The 25,387-nt window shown below is 38.9% G+C and overlaps 1 protein-coding gene across 7 annotated transcripts in view; it reads left to right on the top strand.

The window, feature by feature from the left end:
* Positions 1–13,097, top strand: part of CSNK1A1 (casein kinase 1 alpha 1) — a 47,536-nt gene extending 34,439 nt beyond the window's left edge. For 2 of the 7 annotated variants that reach the window (XR_007191192.2, XR_007191191.2), the window contains 3 exons: positions 2,254–2,360; positions 3,380–7,516; positions 8,245–13,097. Coding sequence is in view for 5 of the 7 variants with exons in the window: in XM_044388509.3 (XP_044244444.1) it covers positions 2,254–2,360; positions 3,380–3,528; positions 10,581–10,588 (264 nt within the window). In the remaining 2 variants the exon portion in view is untranslated. Of the gene's footprint in view, positions 1–2,253; positions 2,361–3,379; positions 8,050–8,244 lie in introns of those variants that run through there. The other 5 variants (XM_048224421.2, XM_026510734.4, XM_044388509.3 and 2 more) reach the window with 3 other exon arrangements.
* The last annotated feature ends 12,290 nt before the right edge of the window (positions 13,098–25,387 follow it).

Below are 25,387 nucleotides of genomic sequence, written 5' to 3'. Positions count from 1 at the left end.
GTAAAGTTTTCTAGTGGAGCCTTACCAACTTATGAAAAAATTAGGAAATATTCTCCTTATCCCGAAACTGGTGCTGGTAAAGAAAGGATATTGACAGTTGTCAGATCACAGCAATCCAAAATAACCACAATAACCAGTGTCCAACAATATAGATGACAGTTTGAGTCAGGCTCATTTCCCTGAAATCTCAGACGTTGTTCAAGAAGCCTGTAAGTTGAGAATGGAGAAGTAGCTGTGTCATGATGGATAACGATGGTCTTTTCCATTGAAAGAAAACCACACGGTCATCTCTGAGACGATTGCATACTTGAAATTATTAGGAAACACTATATAATTATATAGTTGGGTGTTAGAACATGGTGTTGAAACAGTACTTTGTGGAAGGGGGAGAGGTGATGTTTTTATGTCTCCCTGTCACAGATTTGCTTTTCCCTTCTCTAGATCTACAGTAAAGGAGGGTTTGGGTTGGGTAAGAGACTATCATCTTTTCTGAGACACTCTGGGGACTTGTTTTAAATTACGAAATACATTTTAGGTCAATGAATAAAATGTTTATGTGTTGTAGTGTACCCAAATAACTTTAAAATCTGTATACTTTAGGAAGTAAAACATGTTTTCTGTACACGACTATATCCATGCAACATAATGGTTCATTTGGATTACTGGAAAAGTCAGCCATTTTTACAGGAAAGGAAAGGGAGGGTTAGTACGTTATCTGCTTCAGGGTCATGTCTTACTTTTGACCTAGAAATAATGAACTAGGTCTCTCTGGATTAGCCACATATAATTGATCGAGGCTGTAGTGAATAAGGAATATTAGTATTACTATAAGGTAGTGAGATTGTTTCCAGTCACCATGGTCCACTGGTAACTACTTACTTGATATCTGTAATACTCATGATATTGGTAGTTTTCTTTTGTTAATAAGGTTTTGCCTGTTCTCATAAGGTAGCCATGCATGAAGTAAGCTATTTGACCTTTAGTTGTAGTTGTTTAGCTCCATTTGTAATACACATAAAAGCAAGTTCATTTTGGTATATGCTGTTTACTATTAATACAGACCATGAATGTATATTAAAAATTTTAGTCATGTTAAGCATTTAACTAAAATGTACAGTGTATTTATCACTTAAAAGGTTTTAGCTGTCCACTCTTGAACAGTGAAGTAGCATAAAAATTAAATCTGTTTATATCTGTGCAGTGAGTAAAAATAAATGTTGCAAGTATGTCAATTGTATCCCACCTTAACCTCCTGCATGTGAGAAATTTCTCAAAATTTGAAGGTTGTGGGAAGAGACTATTTCTTAGCTTACAGCCCTTCACATTCACATATACTCGAGGCAGAGTGTAGGGGTTTTTGTTAAAATTTTTTGCATTTCTACATTTTTGCTGGCAAAATCTTTCGGTGGTTAATATCTATAGGCTTAAAGATGTTTTATATACAGTTTTGAGAATCTTTCCTAAGAAACTAAGAATGTAAAAAGTTTATGCCTTATGTGTACTTACTAATATTGTTTATGAAAGAAAAATTTTAACCGCTTAAATGTCCAGTTATAGGGAACAAGTTAATATGGTGTATTCACTGGTCTGGATATTATCCAGCCATTCAGAAGCTTATGAAGAGGTTGGAAATAACACAGAGGGATAATTGCAATATAATGTTAGTGGAAGAGCAGAATATGTTAATATGCAGTATAGTAACAGTTACAGAAAAAGAAAAGGCAAACTCAGTCTGTTCGTAGGACAAAACATTGGATTGATCTGTATCACAACAGCGGTTGCACTGTATGTTTGTACTCTTGGTGATTTTACTTTTCTGTTTGAATAGGTATATTCTCTTACCCCAAAAACAGTAATTACAGAGTTGGGGAAGAAAGCGCATGTTCACTGTCCTGTTGCGGTAAAGATCCTTACTGGCCTCCATTTGGTCATTTGTTCATTGTTGCCATTGAATTATTTGCCATTGATAAAATGATAACAGGTTGGATATCCAGATTATTTAAGAACATAATACTGTAGGGAAAGGATCCATGTTTCCTCTGCCAATATTAAAAAATGTACATGATGTGGTGGTCAGGATTTATGAGGATACCAAGTCATATTATACTTAGTTTAGTTCTCAGATCTTATGGCAAAGTAGTGAAACACTCTTCTCAAAAACAGTTTTTACTTGTATTTAAATACATTTATTTTTCTGCCTTAAATAAATTTTTTTGTTTTTTTACTTTGTGTTTTTAACTCTTGAACTTGTAGGGGTTTCCTGCAGAATTTGCCATGTACTTAAACTATTGTCGTGGGCTGCGCTTTGAGGAAGCCCCGGATTACATGTATCTGAGGCAGCTATTCCGCATTCTTTTCAGGTCAGTTCTTCAAGTATTCTTAAGACTGTAGTCTCTAGTGAGGGAAATGGGTTAAATCCATCCAACGCATCTGTTCTGACAAGTAGCAAATAAAAGCAGATTTAACCCATATGAATAACATATTAAGAAACTGAGTTTGGAAAAAAATAATGTAAAGAAAGAAACTTGAGTTTGGCATGTTTCCGTTGTGGTGCAGATGTGCTTGAAATTATTTTAGTTTGGGATGGAGAAACAGTTGACTCAGACTCCAAGTAGAATCTAACTTTTCCACGATAGTTGCCATTCATATTAGATAGAAATGATTATTGGTGGCCCTTGTAACTCTCCAGCTTTGCTACAGAACCCTATTTAATAACAAAATTAACAGCAGTTAAAATAGATAGTTATGTGATCTGTGATTGTGTGGAGGCAGGCCTCAGACTCTAGGGTTCCCAAGGTGCAACCCAGAATTGGTCTCGAGCAGAGGGGGAAATAAAGTACATGTGGCCCAAAATCTTAGTTGGAAGAGGATACGAATTGGGGGTAATTCTCTAACCCCAGAAAAGTCTTCCTTTCCAAGCCAGCAGCTTACACATCTCCTTCACAGGCTTTCGTTCATATGCTTACTCTGATTTGTTCTTAGAAGGTACCTCCTATTTGGATGGTTCCCTAAATAATTGACCGCTTGACACTTCATGTTTTTGTTGTTGATGCTGCTGTTCATTCCCACTCCCTGCCTCTTTCAAGAAAGTATTAAAAGCAGCTTCTTTCTGAAAGATGAGGATATTGATTCTTAATGAATATATCAGACCGAAGTGGTGACACCATTTTCCTTCAGTTGTGACTTGTAAAAAGTGGAATTAATGAACTGAACAGTTAAAAAGTCATGTATATGGAATGAAGTCTTTTAGAAGCTACATACTTACGAGAAAATACTATCATGTCCTTAAAAAGTATCCTTACTGTCTTGAAAGCTCAGTAGAGTATTTAACTAGACTCTATTATTAAAGGATTAACATATATCATTTTATGTTTTCCAGGACCCTGAACCACCAATATGACTACACATTTGATTGGACAATGTTAAAGCAGAAAGCAGCACAGCAGGCAGCCTCTTCAAGTGGGCAGGGTCAGCAGGCCCAAACCCCCACAGGCAAGCAAACTGACAAAACCAAGAGTAACATGAAAGGTTAGTAGCCAAGAACCAAGTGACGTTACAGGGAACAAATTGAACAAAAAATTGGGTAATTCATTCATTTCTAACAGTGTTAGATCGAGGAGGTGGTTTTAAAATAAGTAAAAATTTGGCTCTGTGTTTTTAAAAAAAGACGTCCTTGGAAAATTTGACTACTAACTTTAAACCCAAATGTCCTTGTTCATATATATATGTATATGTATTTGTATATACATATATGTGTGTATATATATATATATATATTATATCATTTCTCTTGGGATTTTGGGTCATTTTTAACAACTGCATCTTTTTTACTCATTCATTAACCTTTCCAAAATAAACATTTGGTGTTGGGAATATGGTATAATCAATCAATCCAAAATCCTAGACCTAACACTTGTTGATTTTTAATAATGAATCTGGTTAGCCATGGTATTTGGACTTTCTTTCAGACTAACAGTGTTAAGATTTTTTTTTTTTTTTGCATGTTAATGCTTTAGCATTTAAAGTGGAAAATTGTGAACATGATCTAATTTCAGAGGTGAGTCTGGCATTGCCCCCGAAGTGTCTATCTTCTCAGTTGCAGAGCATCTCATTTGCGCTCTTAAATGCTCAAATAACTGAAAAGCTCGACACATCTTTCCTACTCAAAAACCAGATCTCTCTTTTAGTTGCTATTTAACTATGTAAGATTCTTAATTTCAAAACCGTTCTTTTGTTTTGGGCTTTATTTTATAAAATCTTGCAAATACTCAGGGTCTGGGGGTTCATTGTGGAATTGAATCCTGCAGTTAGGCTTTGCAAATTGAAAAGAAAACTGGGGTAAATGCCACTGAACTGCTAGTCTATTTCCTTTCTGTCTGTGGCACTCTTGGTGCTACTGAGGAGTAGAACTGTTAGGGCACAGCTCCATTCTTGTCACTGTTGCCATACAGTTCGACTCCTGTGTTTCATGGTTTTTGTTTGTTTTTCTTTCTCCCCTTTCTGGGGCTTACCTCCTGATACCTGCCTACTTTCTGGAAGTGGTGGGCAGGTAAGGTTTGGTCTTCAGTTTCTAATTATTTAATTTCTGAATGACTGCTCTAGTCTGAATTTAGTCTTCTTTGGTCTATATTTTTAGGATTGTATTTTAAAAATTTTGTGATTTAAAAATAGACTCTAATTTGAGGATACTTTTCAAGAAGTATAATTCACTGATGTCATCCTCATCCCAGCAGCTCATCTATTAGGAATGAAGTTGAGATTCTTCTCTTCCATGTTTCTGTATTTGGGAAGGATTCATAGTTGAAGGCTTAATGTAATGGGGTTTCTTAGATGATGAAATTTCAGCTCAGGATAGCAAACACTAATGCTTGCCTTTGCGTCTCAGTTGGGACTTAGTTGTCCCTTTTGAGTGTTTTAATCATTGTATGGACTAATCACAGTGCCAGGCTCTTAATGAGGTAGGTTGCTAGCTGGTGTCTCTAAGAAATGGTCCTACCAATGTAATGTTCTAAACTTAGCACTTGATATACCTGACATCTGTAGAGTATTTGCCTTTTTCATAAAATGAAACCAATTTTTGCCCATAGCTAGCTGGGATAACAGGATCATCACGAGTTGCAGTTTCTAGAACTAAAATTAGATTGAAATCTCATCTGACTTCAGGCATTTCATTTCATTTCACTTCAGGCATTCAGCAGCTTTCAGAAAGAATTCCCTAATTTTGAGTTAGTTCCATTGTTAGTTTACTGTGTGTCTCTTTCTCAATAAACAAGCAGAATTTTTATCCTGCCTTATCTAGGTCTTAAAGATGAGAAGTTGGATCCACTGAGTTAGTATGTTTCCTTGGAAAGAAATTGTAATTAAACTTAAGTTTAATCCTTAATTTTGTATTGTAACTATTTTTCATAAAAGCAAGTTAAAAATCTTATAAGGTGTTTGGGGTACCTGGCTGGCTCAGTCAGTAGAGCATGTGACTCTTGATCTCAGGGTCATGAGTTCAAGCCCCACATTGGGGGTAGAGTTTACTTGGGGGGGGGGGAGGAAGAAGAAAGAAAAGAAAATCTTACAAAATTTTCATAGCAGTGTTAGACCCAAGGTTTATACAAATTACGTAAACACCAACTTGTAAAATAAGAATTGGACTTTCCATAAAACGTATCACTTACCATTGATTACTTTCAGAGAAACATGTTGAGGTAGTATAATTTGATTCCAAGTGAACTACTGCTTGCTACTAAAATGTGCCATGCCACAGAATACAGACAACAAAGTTGTATTTGATCTTTGACTTCTGGAAAACATTTATTTTGGTTATAGAGCTTAGTGCCCCGAACAAATATCACATGAAACTCCCTATGTGTAATGCTATGAAAGTATATAGCAGGTTTGAGAGTGGCATGAAATGAGTATGGGGAGCCTATTTCCCTAACACCAACCCCATTATCTGTGCCATCTGTTAAGAAATCTTCTGTGAAGTCTGGAGTTTGAAGACAGTCGCTCTAGGTTACTTTTTTCCTGATTACAGTCTCTACTAAGGGTGTTTAAAAGCATATTCTCTCAGGGTCCACTACAGTCGTTTTTTTATTCAAGGAAGAGCTGATGCAGCTCAGTTCTTTGCTGATTCCAAGAAATCCTTTCAGTGATGATATCATAGTACATTTTTCTAATTAAAATTTTAGAAGATGCTTTTTAAATACATTCACGGAGTAATACTCTGAGGTTTTCCACAGAGAACTGAGTTTCTTAAATGAATCTTGAGCAAGTAGAGCTATATATTGCAGGAATATCTATTCCTGAAAAAACCCCAAATGGTGGTATCAACTAACCTATTTTATATTATTATTTCTATTTTTTGAAAAATTTATATCAAGTGTTCCTTCCATGGAAAAGTGTAAGTTGTTTCAGCAGTTCACTAAGAATGTCCAAAGACTCTTTAAAGTCTGCCTTACTCAGCTAAGATGGGCTTATTACATGTGATAGACTTCTTTCCTAATTATTTTTCTAAAGAAAAGATCTTTTGAAATATTCCATTCCAAAGCCCATCAAAAGACTAAGAAACAAGGCGTTTCTCGTAAAGCACACTATGATCTCTATTAATTTGCAGTGCTCATGTGCCACAAGATTAGAATTACTGTTTTTATACATATTAAAGAGAAAAATAAAAGATTCACATCTGAGGCACTTTGAAATTCATTTCACATTCTTGTCTTCAACTATATGTAATTATCAGGAAAGTACTTTTCAAGACATTTAAGAAGTACTAAAGGAAAAGGAAATATTTTTAGGATATTCAGAATGCATTTAAGGTCACCATTTCCTTAGTTGCGGTGAGAGATGGGGAGAATTTTGGAAGGTAGTGAAGCCAAAGTTGGATCCTCACATTCCTTTTCTCATCATCTTAATCCATCTGTTTACTATTCCAGCCATTGATACTAAGTGTAGTTTTATCATAATATATGTAGATGTCAAATTGTTGACAATCAAAAGATAGAAATATTTTCCATCACATCCTCCTACCATGTCCATGGTCTTCCTTGAATTACCTTCCAGTATTTACTGGGATTCACTTACCATTTATGTCTAGCTTAACTTTTTCTGACTTCACCAATTGCTGCTAGGAACGTGGCTGGTCACTCAGCAACGTAACCCAAATCACAGGGGAAGACCTTGAAATATCTGGAGACTGATCTTCTCTGAACACACTCAATCTAAAGAAGTGCCAGGGACCTGCATCTGCTTGCTGAAATTTTTGTCAGCTTTTTTCACTTTGGACAGTACAACTGAAGAGAAGAGAGTTCAGTCACCCAACAGGAAGTGAAGAGAAGTGTGCAAGAATTGATCCGTGGTGATCTGAAGCCCACATCTCCAAGGCTTGCTGGACCTATCAGAAACTTCAGCTTGTCAGATTGGATGAAGGGGTACCACACAGAAGACCTAGAAGAGTACAGCGTTGCTGTGACTCAGTGGTGTATAATGCAGACCATCCACCAGTTGGGGAAGGAATCAGTTTTAACAGGTATTTTAAAGTTTAACAACCTCAGAATTCTTTAATAGGGAAGACAAAAGAAATCAGGTCCTTAGTCTGGTTTTTTTAAAAGGCAGTTTAGCAGTAATATGTATCTTGTATACTTAAGTTGTCATTTATTCATAGTGATAAAAATAAAACCTGTTTTCTTTCCTTCCCAACTTTTAATACATTTTTAGTTTAGTTAGGTAGGAAAAATTACTGTAGTTGTTTTTGTTTTTCTTCTTTAACTTTTATAGTGCCAGTCCGATTCAGAATTGTCCAAGCTTGATTCTGATTTTTTATGCAACCAAAAAACCCACACAGGCATGTTGTAGTAAAGTTGACTGATAAATGACATTGCATTGTGAAGATGAATCTTGTCTTCAAACTACTTTTAAAAAGTTACATTTTCTACTCTGAAAGAATCCAAAAATTTCAAAAGCCCATCACAAACTTCCAAGCCATACTATTATACAAATAGCCCTTTGAACTAGTTTGTGGTTCTATTAAAAAAAAAAAAAAAAAAATCAGGGACATTTGAAGTGAATTCACAAATAAGAGCCAGTATATACTCTTCAGATTTTGGTGGACTAAGGGGGTAGAATCTCATTAATTAAATAAATACAAACATTTTTTCCCTTTTGCAGATTTGAAAAGAAACTTAAATGTAGCTATTAACTCAGTGGTCCCAGTGATCATCCAACTCTGTTTTAACTTTGTTTTTTCCTCTTTTTTAGGAGCAAAGGGATCCATTCCTTATTTTAACTGTTGTTGCAGTGAAGATGGATTTTGGGACTTTTAGAAGCCAGAAGCCAGGAGAGACCACCAAAACAGAAGATAAAAATCAAGGACTCATGCACACTGGGAAAAAGCATGCTTAGTACTTGAAGATTGAATGTTGAATACCTGCTGAATGCTCCCATTGAGATTTTTCTTAAACTTGCAGTAACATCTTAGGACAGTTCACTGGAGAAACATTGATCCCTGGGCGGAGTATCCTACCATTGGCCAATCTGGAGTTTAATATGGATTTGACTGCTCTTTTCTACCAGGAATATTTTTAGGCTAGCCTTTATCTGATCCCTAAGCAATTGTAATCATTAACTGACCCAGTAATTCTAAAATATCAGATTAAAAGATGAACATATACAATTCTTATCTAGATATAATTTTTATCCCTATTAAAGACACAAGAGTTTTCTATATTTCGAGTGACAATATAACAAGTTTTCTTTTTAGTTAGTGACAGTGGTTTCCATTTTAAAGTTGTTTGGATATTCAACATAGTAATTAAATTGTTCAGTGTAATGTAATTGCATAGCAAGCTATGATAAATCATTGTAGTAGTTGCGTAAACATTTTTCTTTATCATATTTAAGAATAATTGCGGGACTTCAAATGGTCATCAGGGTAAGGGTTATTTCTCTTTAGCTAATTCATAGTTTTAATCTGCTTTATAATACTCTATTTTAACATTGGAATTAGATTACAGAATATGGTCTTTAAATTTTATTCAGGTTTGGTTTGACGGCCTTTTCTTTTTATAGCTTACCTTGGTATTTCTGTTTAGGAATACACACCAAATAGATAATACTCCGTGTGGTGAAGTACATTTTCAGAAAGTTTCATTGTTCTTCGTTTTTGACATTTGCTTTATGAATTTAGTACGTGGGTAGGCAACAAGGTCTATTTTGTCCCTACTCCGTTAGTGTGGGGGGAGAGAGAAGTGTATGACACTTACTTGTTTGTCCTCAGGTCTTTAGCCCAATATATTTTTAAGTGTATGAAAATGACTTTCTGCCCTCAAATGGAAAAACTCCTGGTTAGCAAGTGAGACAGTATTAACCAAGAAATGATGCATAAATGTCTGGTATTATCCTGGAAAAGGGGGGCATACGTGCATGCAAAGTAAATTATAGAAGCATATTATTTATCCCACAAAGCCCATTGGAGATGGTCCAACAAATATTTGAGAAGCACAAAAAAGAGAGAAGTTTATGATTAACAAAAACATGGTTTCAGTGCTAAATAAGTGAGAGATGGGAGTGAGCTAGAAAGAGCTATAATGAGGCAGGTATAAGAGTTGGCAAAGGAGTGCACCAAGGGTCATGGACACCTCGAAGGATGGCTGTTGGTGAGAGGAGGAGGTACTGATGGGATTTTCACATTGTTGAGAAGTAGGCATATTTCCTTTCTGCCTTTAGCAATAGATAAAGCTTGTATGTAATAAAGATCATCATTTCCTCTAGTGGTCTGTAGCCACAGATGAAACATGCAGCTATTATTGCCTGAAGCTGTCTTCTATTCAAACCTGCCTGGATGTGGAAGTCTTAGAGTCTAGTTACATGGGAGGAGGGTAGTGTTTATAGGGTGGGAAGGCTTAAGAAGTAAATAAAGCCAAAAAAAAAAAAAAAAAAAAAGAAGGCCTCACTTGTTTATATTTTCAAATCTGGGGCAAAGCCTCACCTTTTTAATGTAATTGATGGAAGTAAAGAATTTTGAAAGGTATATGGTTTCTGTATAAAAATCATATACTTACCAGGTTTGTGTTCTGTGGAATAATTCAGTTATATGTTGAATACATTTATCATTAAAGTGTATTGTTCCTTACTTGTATCAGAATAATGTGCAGAAAGGTTCCTGCACATAGTATGATTAAAACATACATACTTTCTTAGTTTTTAAGGCAAAGCAATCTATTTTCCATTCTTTTGCTAAATATTTGAACACATAATATGCTCTAGGTACTCGAGATACGGAAGTAAACAAAACAGGCTCATTGGAATCACCAGTAATTCTCTAGCTTGAGAATTGTATGCTGACTGGGAAGACTGATTTCACTGTATACTACTCCTACCTAAAGGCATCCAGAATAGAAAAGGTTTTTGTTGTTTGGAAAAATTGAGCTAGTCATTTTCAAATAGATGAAAATAACGCGAGTCACCATTCTAAAGTAATTATTAGCTCAGTTTCACCCAATTTCCCAATTTTGGGTGTAGTTTTTAAAAAATATTTTTTAACTTGGAATTTTAACATTCTTCTTTCTCTTTTGATTTTTTTTTTTTTTTAACAGGTTTCTAAGCATGAATCAAGGAACAGAAGAAGCAGAGCAGATGATCGGAGCAGCATTTGTTTCTCCCCAAATCTAGGAATTTTAGTTCATATGTACACTAGCCAGTGGTTGTGAACAACCATTTACTTGGTGTAAAGAACTTAATTTCAGTATAAACTGGCTCTGGGCAGCATTGGTGATGCCGTGTCCGAGTTGTAGCCGCTGTAATTGTGAATATTAACTGAGATAGTGAAACATGGTGTCCAGTTTTCTATTGCATTTTTTCAAGTGGAAAAGTTAAAAATGGTTGACACACAAATTGGTGGAGAAATTGTGCATATGCCAATTTTTTTGTTAAAATCTTTTATTTTGAACTATACTGCTTTGAGATCTCATTTCAGAAGAACGGCATGAACAGTCTTCAGCCACAGTTGTGATGGTTGTAAATGCTCACAATTGTGCATTCTTAGGGTTTATCCATCCCTGGGGTTTGCAAGTTGTTCACTTAAAACATTCTTAAAATGGTTGGCTTCTTGTTTGCAAGCCAGCTGATATGGTAGCAACCAAAGATTCCAGTGTTTGAGCATACGAAAGACTCTGCCTGCTTACCTGTGCTAGAAATAACAGCATCTAAAGTGAAGACTTAAGAAAAACTTAGTGACTACTAGATTATCCTTAGGACTCTGCATTAACTCTATAATGTTCTTGGTATTAAAAAAAAAAAGCATATTTGTCACAGAAATTTAGTTAACATCTTACAACTGAACATGTATGTATGTTGCTTAGATAAATGTAATCACTGTAAACATCTATATGATCTGGGATTTTGTTTTTATTTTGAAATGGGAGCTTTTTTTGTTTACAAGTTCATTAAAAACTAAAAACTGTTTCTGTAAGGAAATGAGATTTTTTTTTAACAACAACAAAAATGCCTTGCTGACTCACTATGAAATCAAAATCTCCCCAATTTTTTAATAGACTACTTCAAGCCATTTGTTACATACTATTCCTTTGCAAATCATTTTAGATTTAGTGTTATAACTTTTCCTCAGATTTTTTTATTTAATTTTTTTTTTTTTTTTTTTTTGTCTGAAGGGGAAAGGCATTCTTTTCATTTTTCCTTTTTTAGTGACTTGCAGGCACAGTACGTAGCGCTGCAGCTGCGGGGCCTGGTGGTGGGACTCCTGCAGCCTCAGACTACACAGCTGGACTGATTCTGAATAGGAATGAAAGCGTTAAAGGGTTTAACTACCATTTTGTAGTTTTTCTTTAAATTCCTTGTTAACTGGAGTTGAGCAGATGGATTCTTAACCTTGGAGAGCATCCCACCGGGTGAGGTTCATAGGATTGCTGACCCTCCCTAAGCCCCTGTTTTTTCCCTCAGTTATCTGCGCTTCCTCTCAGTCTTAAATGCACTCTTTTCTTGCCTCTCTCTGACCCAAGAGAAAGAAAAACTTAATTGACAGTAATTCTTTCAATAGTGTAATTTATTCATTTATAGCATGTCAGGATAAATTAAAAGACCCTTTGTCTGAAAATGCTGCCAGAAGCCTGTTGTGTAAATGTAGGTATTTTGTAAAAAAAATAACCTTGAAATTGTACATTGACACATGTTTGGTCAGATCGTGTCAGGTTTAAGTTGTTTTATTTCTTTTTTTCTTTTTAAAAACTACTTTAGCAATAATTAATCCCGTGATTACCACATTCTGCTATTAAAGGATCTGTTAGCACCATCACGCTGCAGAAATCTTAATGAGTGCGAAACTTTTGGGGTAGGCAGCTTATTTGTTTCTTTTCTATCCACCCATGTCAGTTAAGGTATTTGTTTCTTGACTAATAAACCCTTTGATACTTTTAGCCAGAAATCAGTCTCATAAAGCTATTTTTGAGTATAGTTTGTGTAAAATAAAAATGTTTAGCTTTGGTAATAACTTTTCCAAGCTGAACTCCCTCTAGCAAGATATTTTTCAGTGCTTTTATTTACTATGCACTTAGACTATGCACTTTTTCTGAAATATTTTTGTAACACTTAACTTTTTTGTATTTTTGCCATTTGAAAAGGTTGTGGTGTAGTTGGTCTGTAATTAAGTTGCAGATTTAAAACTGCTGTTAGCTTTGTAAATCAAAATATAGGTGTTTTTGTCCTGGTATATCTTCATTCCATCTGCAGCTGGAGCTGGAATCCCATTGATCTTCTAGCTACCATTCATTTTCTTCACAGTTCACAAAAGAAGAATGTGAAATTCAGTGAATGCTGTTACTAATCCTGTCGGGAGATGAATCTCATTTCACCAAAATTAAATTATGTTTTTCCACTAAAATGATGATACAAGTTGAAGACACATCACTCTGAATTGGAAGACCTCACCACTTAAGGCTCCTCAGTGGCTTACCCAGCTGAACTCTAGGTTACTACTCTTTGTTCACCCATTGGGGGTGCAGTTTTTTTTAAATGTTGGGAGATGGCCATTCTAACTACTGTTGAATGTCTCTGTTTTGGGAAGGTATAACAAGAAAATAAAAAAGAATATATATGAAGGGAGAGACTGGTTATCTCCTCCCATATGGTTGTGCTCATGCTACTATGGCCTGCAAATGACGTTTTGGAGGTTTGTGTTTACTATTTTTTCCATCAACAAATAGCAAGAGATTTTCCTATTTCTACTAGTCCTTGCAACACAATTAAAATGTTTGAAGCAGAGAATACTGTAATGATTATAAACTTAATTCCATTGTAATAAAAATACCGAACAAGATTTTAGAACCCGAGGCAATAAGCTAGTGTTTCCTAACATTTGCTGAAATACAGAGAATGGGTTCTTCTAGCTTGAGTAGAGTGAACCGTGGGACTTGTAAGAAGGGTGCCCTAAACTCCCTGGTCCTGAAAATAACAGTAGTCTGATACAGCCTCTTCTGGAGCAAATGGATATGTAGCAATATTTAGGTTTTCTCTGTTGTTAAATGGGTAATCATTTGATCAAAATGTGAGGTCTGTATGAGGTGTAGCAGGGTGTCAACAGTTTATCTCAGGTACGCGGTCCCCTTTAAAGTGAGACTGTGACTATACCTTGACAGTTGGTTTGTGTACTTAATTTTTTGAAATGGCCGGAGGTGGTGATGAATCAAGTAAGTTGATCTAATCAGGCTGTGCATTACCAAACAGTACATTGTTGAAGTAAAATGACTGGTTTTCTGAAATGGCTTGTTAGACCAGTTTTGAGGACATAGGCAAAAGAAAATGTTGAGCAATAGGAGAGCTGTTAGACTTAGCTGTCCGAAGCACATTTCAAGTTGTGGTCAAGCAGCATTGTGTCTTGCTGAGACTGTGAACCCACAGTGACTAGAATTTCACAATGAGAAGGAAAACTTGGCAAGTTGGAGAGACCTGGGAATTCACATTTGATTCGGTGGTTTGGTCTCAGCTCCTTTTCAGCCTGGCAGGGTGAACTGGTTCATTCTACCTTCTCCCTTTACCAAACCAGATCCTTTGAAGAGGTTTTTTGAGGAACTAATAATGTTGGCTACTGTGTACACCTATCTGGATCAAAAATTATAAAGACATGTTATAATGGTTTTAAGTACTAGGAGCAGTTCATTGGTGTCCGTACAACCCAAGGCTGGAGCCAGAGCACCTGACTCCTTAAATGACTGAATGGAAAGAAGAGCAAGGTGGAGATGGATGAAGTGTTGAAGTGACCAGTAGGTTAGATCCATGTCCTTCACAGGCCAACCGGAGTATGTATGAGTTGTAGTTAGAAGTGTAGACAACTGTAGGAGCAGCAAATGAAAAATCTGGAAGATAGGACTAAGTATGGAAGGGAGAGAACAGCTGCAGGACCTTTAGGGATGGATACAATTCAGGTGCTCTTTGGAAGGATCAGAAAGCACTCTGACGTATCAAATGGAGGTTGGCAACGCATTTAAGCTCTGGGGAGACCAGGGCCATTCCGTGAAAGCAAAAGGGCTTGGGAAACCTGTGAATAGGAAACTAACCTATTCAGAGAAGTCCAGGTAAAGAGGCCTTTACAATTCACTTTAGCATAGAGAATCCCCTTCCCTGGGGGAGGATTAGATTATCCATTGGTAGTGGAAAAAAAGATAGTGTGGAATCTGCAGGTTATGCTCTATTCTGTCAAAATCATGAAAAATACTGAAGCATCTTACTGAAGGAGACATTTGAGAGGAATTTATGCTTCAGGTCCAGATCTCAGTTCTCCCAACATGGTGTCTTATTTGGAAGAAGTGGGGAGAGATTCCATATTAGGATGAAATTTAACGGCTGTATGAAACTGCTTTGTTACGCCTCGAAGCCACTTTTGTCTATAGTAAAATTTAGGTGTTTATATATGCATTTCTTTGATGCCGTTAAAGATTTGTTAGACTGGGAGGGAGAGAGTCTTAAGTAGACTGGCTGAGTGCGCGGAGCCTGATGCTAGACTCAATCTCCAGACCCTGAGATCAGAATCTCAGCCGAAACCAAGAGTCAGATGTTAACCTGCTCCACCGAGGCGCCCCTTTGATGCTACGAAAGATGTTAATACAGGGGCCCCCGGCTGGCATAATTGGTAGAGCATGTGGCTATTGATCTCCGGATTGTGAGTTTAAGTCCCATGTTGGGCATAAAGCTTCAAGAAAGTTAATACGGGTTGTTTTAGATTTATTCTTGATTTAAGAAAATTTTTGTCCGTTTTTATTGATAAGACCATGACTTAAACAGTTACCGCCGAATATCATGGTTCAAACATCAACAAGGCCAGAACTAGGTCTCTCAGTGAACTGAGTCAATACCGGCAGAAATAGCCTGTGTTTTAGGTGGGCCTCTCGTCTACAAGGTGCTGTTTAAGCTTTTTGTTTCTGTTACTTTGGTATCATTTATTAGGCACCTGGCTGGCTTGGTCCTAGAGCACGCTATTCTCCATCACCGTTGTGTGCGTTCAAGCCCCAGGCTGAGCATAGAGTTCACTTAAATTGCAGGAATAGTACAGTGATTCCCCATTGTGCTCAACATTGTTTGCAGCGTGCCCCTTTGTTGTTTGTGTATCTTCTCTTTAAACGTGCACTTTTAACATTTTAATTTTTTTAGAAGGCGGGGGGGGGGATCCTAAGTAGGCTCTGTGCCCAACACAGGGCTCCATCTCACAATCCTAAAATCATGACCGGACCGGAAATCAAGAGTCAGAGGCTTACCTGACTGAGCCACCGAGGCGCCCCTGTACCTAAATATTTTAATGTAGATTTGTTTAGGAACAGACATGCTCATATTAACCTTGGTACAATTATCAAAATCAGTACATTTTAAGATGGACCCAATTTTCTAGTCCAGCCTGTTTTCATCAGTTATCCCAAGTGTTTTTTGTAACACTCAAATTGTCCACGATCAAACACAAGGGCCATTTATTGTACTTAGCTTTGTCTGTATAGTGTTTTTTAATTTGGAACAGTTCCTCACCCTTTTGTCTTTCATGACTCCTATTTCACGTGTGTTTTATTTTCCAGCCGTGCTCACTGAGGGCCTGGAACCCGTGCTACTACAGTAGCAGTGAGCACACTGAGTACCCAGATCTTGATTTCTAAATGCTGAAAGGAACCATGGCTCCTTAGAAAAATTTCCAACTTTAGGGCTGGGGTAGAGAAAACACAAGATGAACCTGGAACATTCTGTTTTGCCAGAAAGGAAATCTCAAATGATGAGTGCATGTCAACACTAGAGCCACTCAAAAGCTTCTTACTGGCCAACTGTGTATCAAGTAGATGAAAGTTTCGGTTACAGAATAACATGAAATGTTGATGATTTCTATATTCATATAAAAATGGGGAGAAGGGAAAGCTTTTAGAATATCAGCTAAGAAAACTAATGCATTTGAAAAATCATTTTACGAAAGGGAGAAAGTGCAAGTTTGATGAGAAGGAACATTCACATTGTCCTAAAAGTATTACTTGCCATGTAATAATATGCGTTATCTGCCAGGGGACATTCTAAAAAATACATAACCTGGACATTGAGTTGGAAAGGTGGTGTGATCATCCCCATTTTAAAGATTGAAATACTAAGTTTCATAGAGTGTCTTGTAGAATTAAGGAATTTGAATCCATATAGAACTTTACAGCTGTCAAAATAATGTGCAGCATCTGACTTCATCCTTCTGACAATCATGGAACAGTTACTATTCTTCCCGTTAGAAAAAAATTGAGTAGGGATGCCTGGGTGGCTTAGTTAACCGTCTGCCTTTGGCTTGGATTGTGATCCGAAGGTCCTGGGATCGAGTCCCACGTTGGGCTCCTTGCTTAGCGGGGAGCCTGCTTCTCCCTCTGCCTGCTGCTCCCCCTGCTTGTGTCTTCTCTGACAAAATTTTTAAAAAAGGATTGAGAAGAGGATTACTCAAGATGTGGCATCTGTTAAGTTTTACACAGCCAGGCCCCAAATCTGATTTCCTTTAATTTTTATATGGTTAGACCTGGTGTCTTTCCCTTTTTAAATTTTATCACCATTTGAAAACCAAAGGCTGCTAATATTAACCATCATTTATTGAGTGCTATATGCCAGGCACCTTTCCAAGTATGTTACATGTATTAATTTGCCCAATTGTCACAGCTTCCCAGTGAGGTAAGTCCTGTCTCCCTTTTATACTTTTGTGGGTCCTGAAGCACATGGCTGCAGGGGGTACTTCCATTCTCTTGGATTCTCAAACAAGAACTTAACTTCCCCCTTTAAAATAACTTACTATGTATCTTTAAATTAGTATCAAATAGGATGGCATCCTAGGAGTTTAAAAAGCCCAAAACGATGTCGTAGAAGGTTTTCATAATTCATCTCTCAACTTGGGGTGTTAGTAGAGTTTGCATTTAGGACCAAATAACTAGATCTTGATTTCTTCGGTCTTTTAGCAATCAGTTGATGGAAGTGAATCTAAGAAAATGTACAATTGTGGTGAAATTACACAACCAAGACTAGAACCCAGGCCAAATTTTTTTTTCCCTGGTGGCACTCGCTATTAAACCAGAGCAATTCTTTTATATATTGCATTTATCAACCAGCTTTTACCTAGTTATCACCAAGTACCTCATCCGGTGCTAATGATAGCAAGAAGAAAATGGCAGCCAGTTTTGCTACTCACCAGTCTTAACTGAAAATTGAAATTGGTTTTTTGAAGTCACTTTAAAATGATTAAAATTTAAAATTAAGTATCAGTGTTGGATAGTGTAGATACGCTATCCATGTCTAGTGACGAGTGGAATGCATTAATAAAATTGCATTCTGTTAGAGAAATTTGGTCAAGTTATTTTTTCTTTGAGGTGGTGAATGTTTCCTGTATGTTTTTGGGGCATTTTCATGTAACCAGGTTTGTGTAGGTTATTCTCCCCGCAGTACTGTAGTGCTTTTATAGCCTGATAACGGCATTTATAGAGTATAACATCTTAGGTAGAAAAAATGTCGCCCTTTCTCAACATTACCATATTAAGTCTGCAATGTTGCTGATCCAGAGAAGTAGTTTGAATAAGCACTGGAAACCGTTTCTGTGGGGTGTCAGGCAGCCATACACTGGTTCTCCGCCAGTGGACAGTGGCGCAAATCTGGGTGGTGATGAAGCGGTGCATTAGATGTTTAGGATTGGGAGAAAGGGGGAGGGGGGTATTTTTAGAAACTGCTCTCAACGTTGCTAAGTAAATATTTTTTATTAATTGCAGAACTGGTGTGCACTGTGGCAACATGCAACTCCATTAAGACTAATGTTTTAGTCTAGGTTTAGAAGCACAGTAAAACTAAGCCTCTAGATGGTGGGTGTATGTGCGCGCATGTGCGAGTGTGAGGATAAAGACCAAAAAACATGAAAATATTCTTGACTATTAACATTTTTGACCATCCCGCCCCCTGCAAAATGGTGAAGAAAGTGTAAATTGCTGCTGCTTTATCTTGAATTTTATATAACAACTGTGTATGGGTTTTTTTATAGCCTGTGTACAAAAGTGCAAGTTGTGCACAAACAGTAATAAGGATTAATTTTACTCACAAATAGATTAGCAGCTAAAGAGTACTTACTGAGTCTCTTAAGTGCCAGGCACTGCGCTACTCCCTGGGAATTCAGGAGCGACAGTTCCTGAGGCTACACAATATGGGATGTTACCAGAATGAGTGCAATACCAGTGAAGCAGATGGAAGTCAGAGGAGATAATCTCTGCATTGCATTTTCAGGGATGAGTAAGATTTCATCAAGCGCAGGAGACTCCTCACTTTGAGACTAATCCTGGAGAAATGGTAGCCACACACCCCCACGTGAATAACTTAATCTGGCTAAATACTCACTCCTTTAGCAGAGAGCCAGCAGTGTGCGTGCTAGAGGCTCACCTCTCACAATGAGATTACCTGAGTGATATGTAAGCTGCACGTAGGTTTTTACAAAAAAGTTGAAATAATTCAAAACTAAAGACAGTTGAACTGGAGTACAAGCCCTTGCATTGCAGATAAGGGGGAAATCTGAGCACAGTAATGATGAGAAAATGACCTCATGTGGTAGGGGCAGAAGAGGAAGACACGGTGTGGGCAAGTCCAAGCAGCAAGCATAAACTGAACTTTAAGGATAAAGGTGTTGAGCAGGGGATGTTGGGGGTGGGGCTGAGATAAGGTGGTTTTCTGAGCAGACAGCAGAATATCCTCAACCCCTTGCATCAATCCCACGCCTGTCCACAATGTCACGTGAGTGGTGCTAATAGTTGCTACAATAACCTGAATTGGTGGAGAGGGTTAGGAGTCCTTGGGTCCTGCTCCATACTGAAGCAAGTCTTGTTGGGTTTCAAGGCTGATAAGCTGCCCCAGTGGGATAAATGTATTCAATGTCTTCTTAGGTGCCATTTGTCTGTCTTCAATTTCTATCTTTAGAGGAGAATATGCTGTGTTTATAACTGAACATCAGGAAAGACAATATCGTACATTAATTTTATTCTGAGTGTGTACTGTCACCCAGGAGAATATTAAGCTGAATGGGGGATTTTGCTGCTTGCAAAATCTGGAGATACCCAATGCTCTGCTTTTTTGTCTCCAGATACTATATATGGAATGGTAACAGACTAAGATGGGTAAACAGAATAACAATACATGGAAAGTAAAATCATTGAAGCTTGAAGTTGTGATCTTCCTTTGGAATAATACCCTGTTCGAGGTCACAGAGCTGATTAGCAGCAGGTCTAGGAAAGAATCCAGCTGGAACCCTTTTGCCACTAAACTGCTACTCCAGGCACAGGGCAGTGATTGTCATTAGTATAGTTCTGGGGACCAATAGCAGTATGTGGGAACTTGTTAGAAATACAAATTCTCATGCCCTGCTCCAGACCGACTGAATCGAACTCAGGATGCAGCCCAGCAATCTGTGTGTTAAGACTCCTCAAGGGATTCTCCTGCTCACTGAAGTTTGAGCAGCACTGGCAAAGGAGAATGAGACCGAATGGGAAGCAAGGAAACCTGGGAAGGCACCTGGGTGTAAGACCTATGATTCGTTTCCGTTTCCTCACCTATAAAAAGGGAGTAACCCCTAGATAGTCACCCTGCTGGTGGCTGTGAGTATGGAATGAAGTCAGAGACACCGTATAGGTAAAAAGACTTGCCCCGGACAAGGGAAAGCGGAAGCATTCTCTTCTTAGTTCTTAGTTCACAAAAACCTATTATGTGCGTCTCTTCCCAACTCTGATTTGATGGTGTGTTGGTAGCTAGAAATGAGCTGTGGTGGGAAACTGGAAAACCTGGTATCCCAGGACTTTCCTGTTTATCTACAACAGGTTCCAGATGACAAATCTCATCACGTTTCTTTGTCCTAGTTTGTAACCCTCAGAACTTGAGTTAAAATTACTTATTAAATGATCGACATAAAATCCCTCTAAGTTGCAAACTTTTAAAAAATGTTAATTTGGGGGGAAACCTGAATTATATGTGTTAACAGGACTTCATTTTCTATCAAAACCCGTTATCCGTGAACCCTGTGCAGCCCCACATTTTGTGTAACTTGAAGGCATAGGGTCAGAAGTACCCCAAGCCAGAGAAGTAGATTGTTAAGTTGTCACCATAGTGACCATAGATCGTTGAAATCCCAGGACTAGGTGAGCTTTTCCAGACTCCATTTTGATCTGCAGGTGAAGAGTGTCGAACACACAACCCCGGGGGCACACAAAGGGAAAGGATAATGAACACCAAAGAATAGGAGTCCTCACAAAGAGGGGCACCCTGAACGTCAGCAGTGCCATAGTGAGAGGTCAAGAAAGAAGCTGCATGGTTTATTAGTCAAGAGACTTCATGCCAACTGCTGCAATGGCCAAACTTGAGAATAACAGATTTATGCAAGATGGATCTCTCGCATTAAGGAGAAATACACCTGGCCATCCAGGCTGATGCAGAAGGGAAATATGCTGGAGACGCGTCAACAATGAACGGCCTCAGAGGGAGTGGTGTGTATCACTTTTTTTTTTTTCTTTCATCAACCAGAACCAGTCAGGCCCACTCTATCTGCAAAGGAGGCTTCCAAATGTAGGGGGAGGATAGGTGTTTAGATAGTTCTAATTTTCTTGGTCACAGATTGTTTGCATGTACTGTTGTGGAGAAAGATGTGTCAGAAAACGGCCTCTGGTTGTTTGTACCATCAGGTATCCAGGCTAGGTTTTCCAGGAAGGCAGAGCCCGGAGCCAGTAAACTCCCATGGCTCTCTGGCATGGATTCCTTGCCTCTCTTTCAGGGCTTGTCACATAGGAAAACAAGCATGCAGTCCCCGTTGCTAGGAAATCTATAAACACAGCAAGAAATAATCTGCCTGTCTGCTGAGGGTTTAGCATTGCAACTCTCCCATAAATGACCAACAGTTGTTTGACCTTTGGGGGGGCTATATCTCTGTGTTGGCATAGCAATAAGAAAGGAGAGCGTGTGCGTGTCCCCTGCTGGAAGAGGAGTTTCTTTTAGGGTAGAAGCGTAATTATTTTTTTCCCTTTGTATTCAGAGAGTCTAGCACAAGAAGGTGACCAGGTAAACTACAGTAGAATATTCGTGCAGACCGGGGTAGTAGTAGCTTGCTTTCAGCAGTGGTATGCCGTCGATTCATTGGGTTTGGGGTCCATTAAAATCCTGAATTACCTCTTTTTTAAGATCTGTTGCTAGGACACATCTATCTTGAACCTGTGCAAATAATAATAACAATTAAAAATGAAGTAAATTTTTTGTCTATATGATTTTATACGTTTTTTTCTAAGTGAGCTCTATGCCCAACATGGAAGTTGAACCCACAACCCTGAGATCAAGAGCCCCCCGCTCTACCGACTGAGCCACCCAGGTGCCCTGTCTACATGCTGATTTTAGATTCAGAGCTTTTAAATGGTTCTCCTATCAATCAGTACTACCCCGAAAAGGGATCAACCAAAGCTCCCCAGTTTCAGCTTCTTGAAAATAGAATTGTAATTCTCTCCCTAACTGTAAAAGGGATTTTATCAATACTTGCTCCAGGGTGTGTGTGTGTGTGTGTGTGTGTGTGTGTGTTGCACTGTGTTTAAACATGTTCCCAAAAGGTCAGTGTTGTAGGCCTACCTAAATCTGACAACTTTAATTCTTTTCCTTCCTCCAAACTGTGCTGATCCTTCCAGAAGACTCTGAAACTGAAGTACTTTCTTACGCTTGCCTATTGCTTCAGAACCTGCCATCTCTTCTGCTTCCCCAAAATCCATGGAGGTTGAGTTGAACACTTACTTGAACCTGGTTGATAGCTGGCTTTGGAGCCCACACTTGAGGTGGCTTGTTACTTTGGTTACACTGAGTGCCCTGTGATTAGCCACAGTCAGCGTGTGATAAAGTCTCCCCTCTGGCCATTGTGCCCCTTGAGCTCCAAGGCCCATGCATTACAGTGGCTCACTGAGGATCAGGGCTGACTCACCTTGTCTCCACAGGAGTCTACTCTTCTGCTTCCCCAAACCTGCTCTTCCTCCTATAATTAACTCTCTCTGGAGGAATGGAACTCCCAAGCCCAACACCTGAGAGCGATCCTTGACTCTCTATCAAAGTCCAGCTCCTCACTCTCCTTCCTGGTTCTGCCTTCATTGGGCCTTTATCATCTCTTATCTGAACCACACCAGTAGCCTCTGATCCAGGCTCCTTGCCTTGGATCTAATCTTTCCAGTCCATTCTTGACATCATTCTTCCTGGATGTGCCACGCCCCTTTCCGCCTCCTTTCAGGATAATGACCAGACCCCACGATCCGTCTCCTGCTTCCCCAACCTATCCCAGCTCCACTCTTGACTTCTACCCTCAGCCCCAATCTCCAGCCCAACACTCTGCCCTCCAGATGCAGTCGCAGTTCCCCGGACTCACTGTGTCATCGTGTCTTCACCTACTTCTCTGTGCTAAAAATGCCTTCCGCTCTCTCCTCCAATCTGCTCGCTAGTTCAATTCAAATATATTTCTAGAAAGCTTCACTGATCCCACCAGAAGGGCTGACAACTCCCTCCCTCTGTGCCCTCACCGCAGCACCTTCCTATGTTTGCCGTTGTATTTCTGCGATTACTCAGACATGCATTCCTCCCTCACCAGACCGAGAGCTCCTCAAGACCTGGGACTCTCATTTCTGTCTGTAGTCTTCGTGCTCGAGGAATGGCACGTGAGTGATAGACGCTTCCTGAATAGTTCTTACTGATGGACTCATGGACAACAGCAGCTCAGTTAGAGCTAAGATAAGACTGTCTTGGAGATAGGGGACAGAAGCTCAGAAATCTATAGGACACAGGGTCTCAAAACGGGCATATGTTTCACCCAGAGATGTGTTTGTTCTCCAGGAGCATAGTAGGGAGATGGGGAGAGAACACAAGGTTTAAATATTAAAAAATAGCTAAGATTCTAAAAATGTTATTACATTTTTTTGATGAAGGGACATTCATAATCATAAACCATTAGTATATGATTGTGCCTTTCAAGTGTACATTTAAAAATATGATCCTGAGGTGCCTGAGTGGCTCAGCTGGTTAAATGTCTGATCTTGGTTTTGGCTAGGTCATGATCTCAGGGTCCTGAGATCGAGCCCCACATCAGGCTCTGTGCTCAGCCGGGAGTCTGCTTGTCCCTCTGCTCCTCCCTCCACCCTCTGTCTCCAAAATAAATTTAAAAAATATATATATGACCCAGTACTCTTTGTAGGGGGCAAACTGAGGACTAGAAAGGAGGGACTGGGGTACCTGACTGGCTCAGTCAGTAGAGCGTGTGACGCTTGATCTTGGGGTCATGAGTTCAAGCCTCATGCTGGGTGTAGAGATAACTTAAAAAAAAGAAAAAAAGAAAGAGGGAACTGACCACACTGAGGCCACAAAGCAAGTTAGTGGCACAGTGGTTTCTTCCCTCTTAATTCTGTTTTCTGGTCACATTGTACTACAGTTCTTGTGCGAACTGGGTTTAGGTCAGAAAACGGGGAGAGCAAATGGTTCTTCTCACTTCTCCCAAGATAAGGAGCTGGGAGTTAGGTAAAAGTTAGCTCCTTCCTTCCTTTCTCCCTTCCTCCCTCCATCCTCCCTCCCTCCCTCCCCCCTCCACCCTCCCTTTCATCCATCCTTCCTTCCATCCTTCCTTCCTTCCTTCCTTCCTTCCTTCCTTCCTTCCTTCCTTCCTTCCTTCCTTCCTTCCTTCTCCTTCCCTCCCTCCCTTCTTTCTCTCTTTCTTTCTCTCTCTCCACCCAACATGGGGCTTGAACTCACAACCCCAAGATGAAGAGTCGCATGCTCCACCAGCTGAGACAGCCAGGTGCCCCTTAGGTAAGTTTCTTGCGAAAAATGCAGTGTGGTTGGACATCTTGGTTGCCCCTGCTGACTTTTATCTTCATACTCTTTAGCTCACAAGTCTCCTGAAAGACATTTGAAAGGTGGTGTATCCCTTTGTACGCTTTTAAGCTGACATCATTTTTTTTAAACTATACCCATACGTAGTTGCAGAGGGTGTACTTGGAGGGTTTTTGCAAGGGGCTGCGCATCAGCTCCTCTTTCTTGAGCACCAGTAGAAAGCAATTTTGACATTTTTATCTTCAATTATATCCCAAAAGGGTGTCAATAAAAGGCATCTACAACGTGGCCCCTTTCACGTACAGCTATGTCGGGCTGGGGCATTTGCTGAGGACCTGGAGCCACACCTTTCAGGGGGAGCCTTGCTCGCCATCATCCTTGGAAAAAGTACGTGGACAAATTCTGGTCAGAAATTTTACGTTATTCTTTTCTCTCCTTCCGACTCCTATCTCCATCCCACTGTCACCGCAAGATTTTATTATACATGCTATTCATCTTCATGCCCTACTGTCTTTTAATGACCACCATAGTATACTTTTCTGAAATAAAAATATGCACTTAAATTCCAATGTCAATTTTTTTGAAGTAAACTCTACGCCCCACGTGGGGCTTGAACTCATGACACTGAGATCAAGAGCTGCACGCTCTATGACTGAGCCAGCCAGGCGCCCCTCCCATTTTAATTTTATTTTTTTGTGACTATAAACCTGGAAGTGTTCTTTCTTCTGGCTAGAGATGCCATTGCAGTAATTATACCTCATTGATCAAAGCCACAAAAGTGCTCTACAAATACTGATAGCAGTTAGGGAGAGTTAAATTTATTTAGATGGATTTTTTAAGTGCACATTCACATATACATTCATCGGTGTTATTTATTCCTAGATGGAGACAGGAATCACCAGCAGTACTACCCCTAGTACATTTTAATCCATGCATGGGTTTTGAAGCCTTGCTTACATAATCGGAGCTGGAAGGGGTTTGGTTATTGCAATGCCACTCAATTCTTTGAATTCTTTCCAAGATATATGCCAAAAATTCCTGAGGG

Source organism: Ursus arctos, unplaced genomic scaffold (genome assembly GCF_023065955.2).
Source record: "Ursus arctos isolate Adak ecotype North America unplaced genomic scaffold, UrsArc2.0 scaffold_15, whole genome shotgun sequence".
Taxonomy (NCBI): Eukaryota; Metazoa; Chordata; class Mammalia; order Carnivora; family Ursidae; genus Ursus; species Ursus arctos.
Note: the sequence above shows the minus strand (reverse complement) of the source record. Positions and strands in the feature narration are given on the sequence as shown.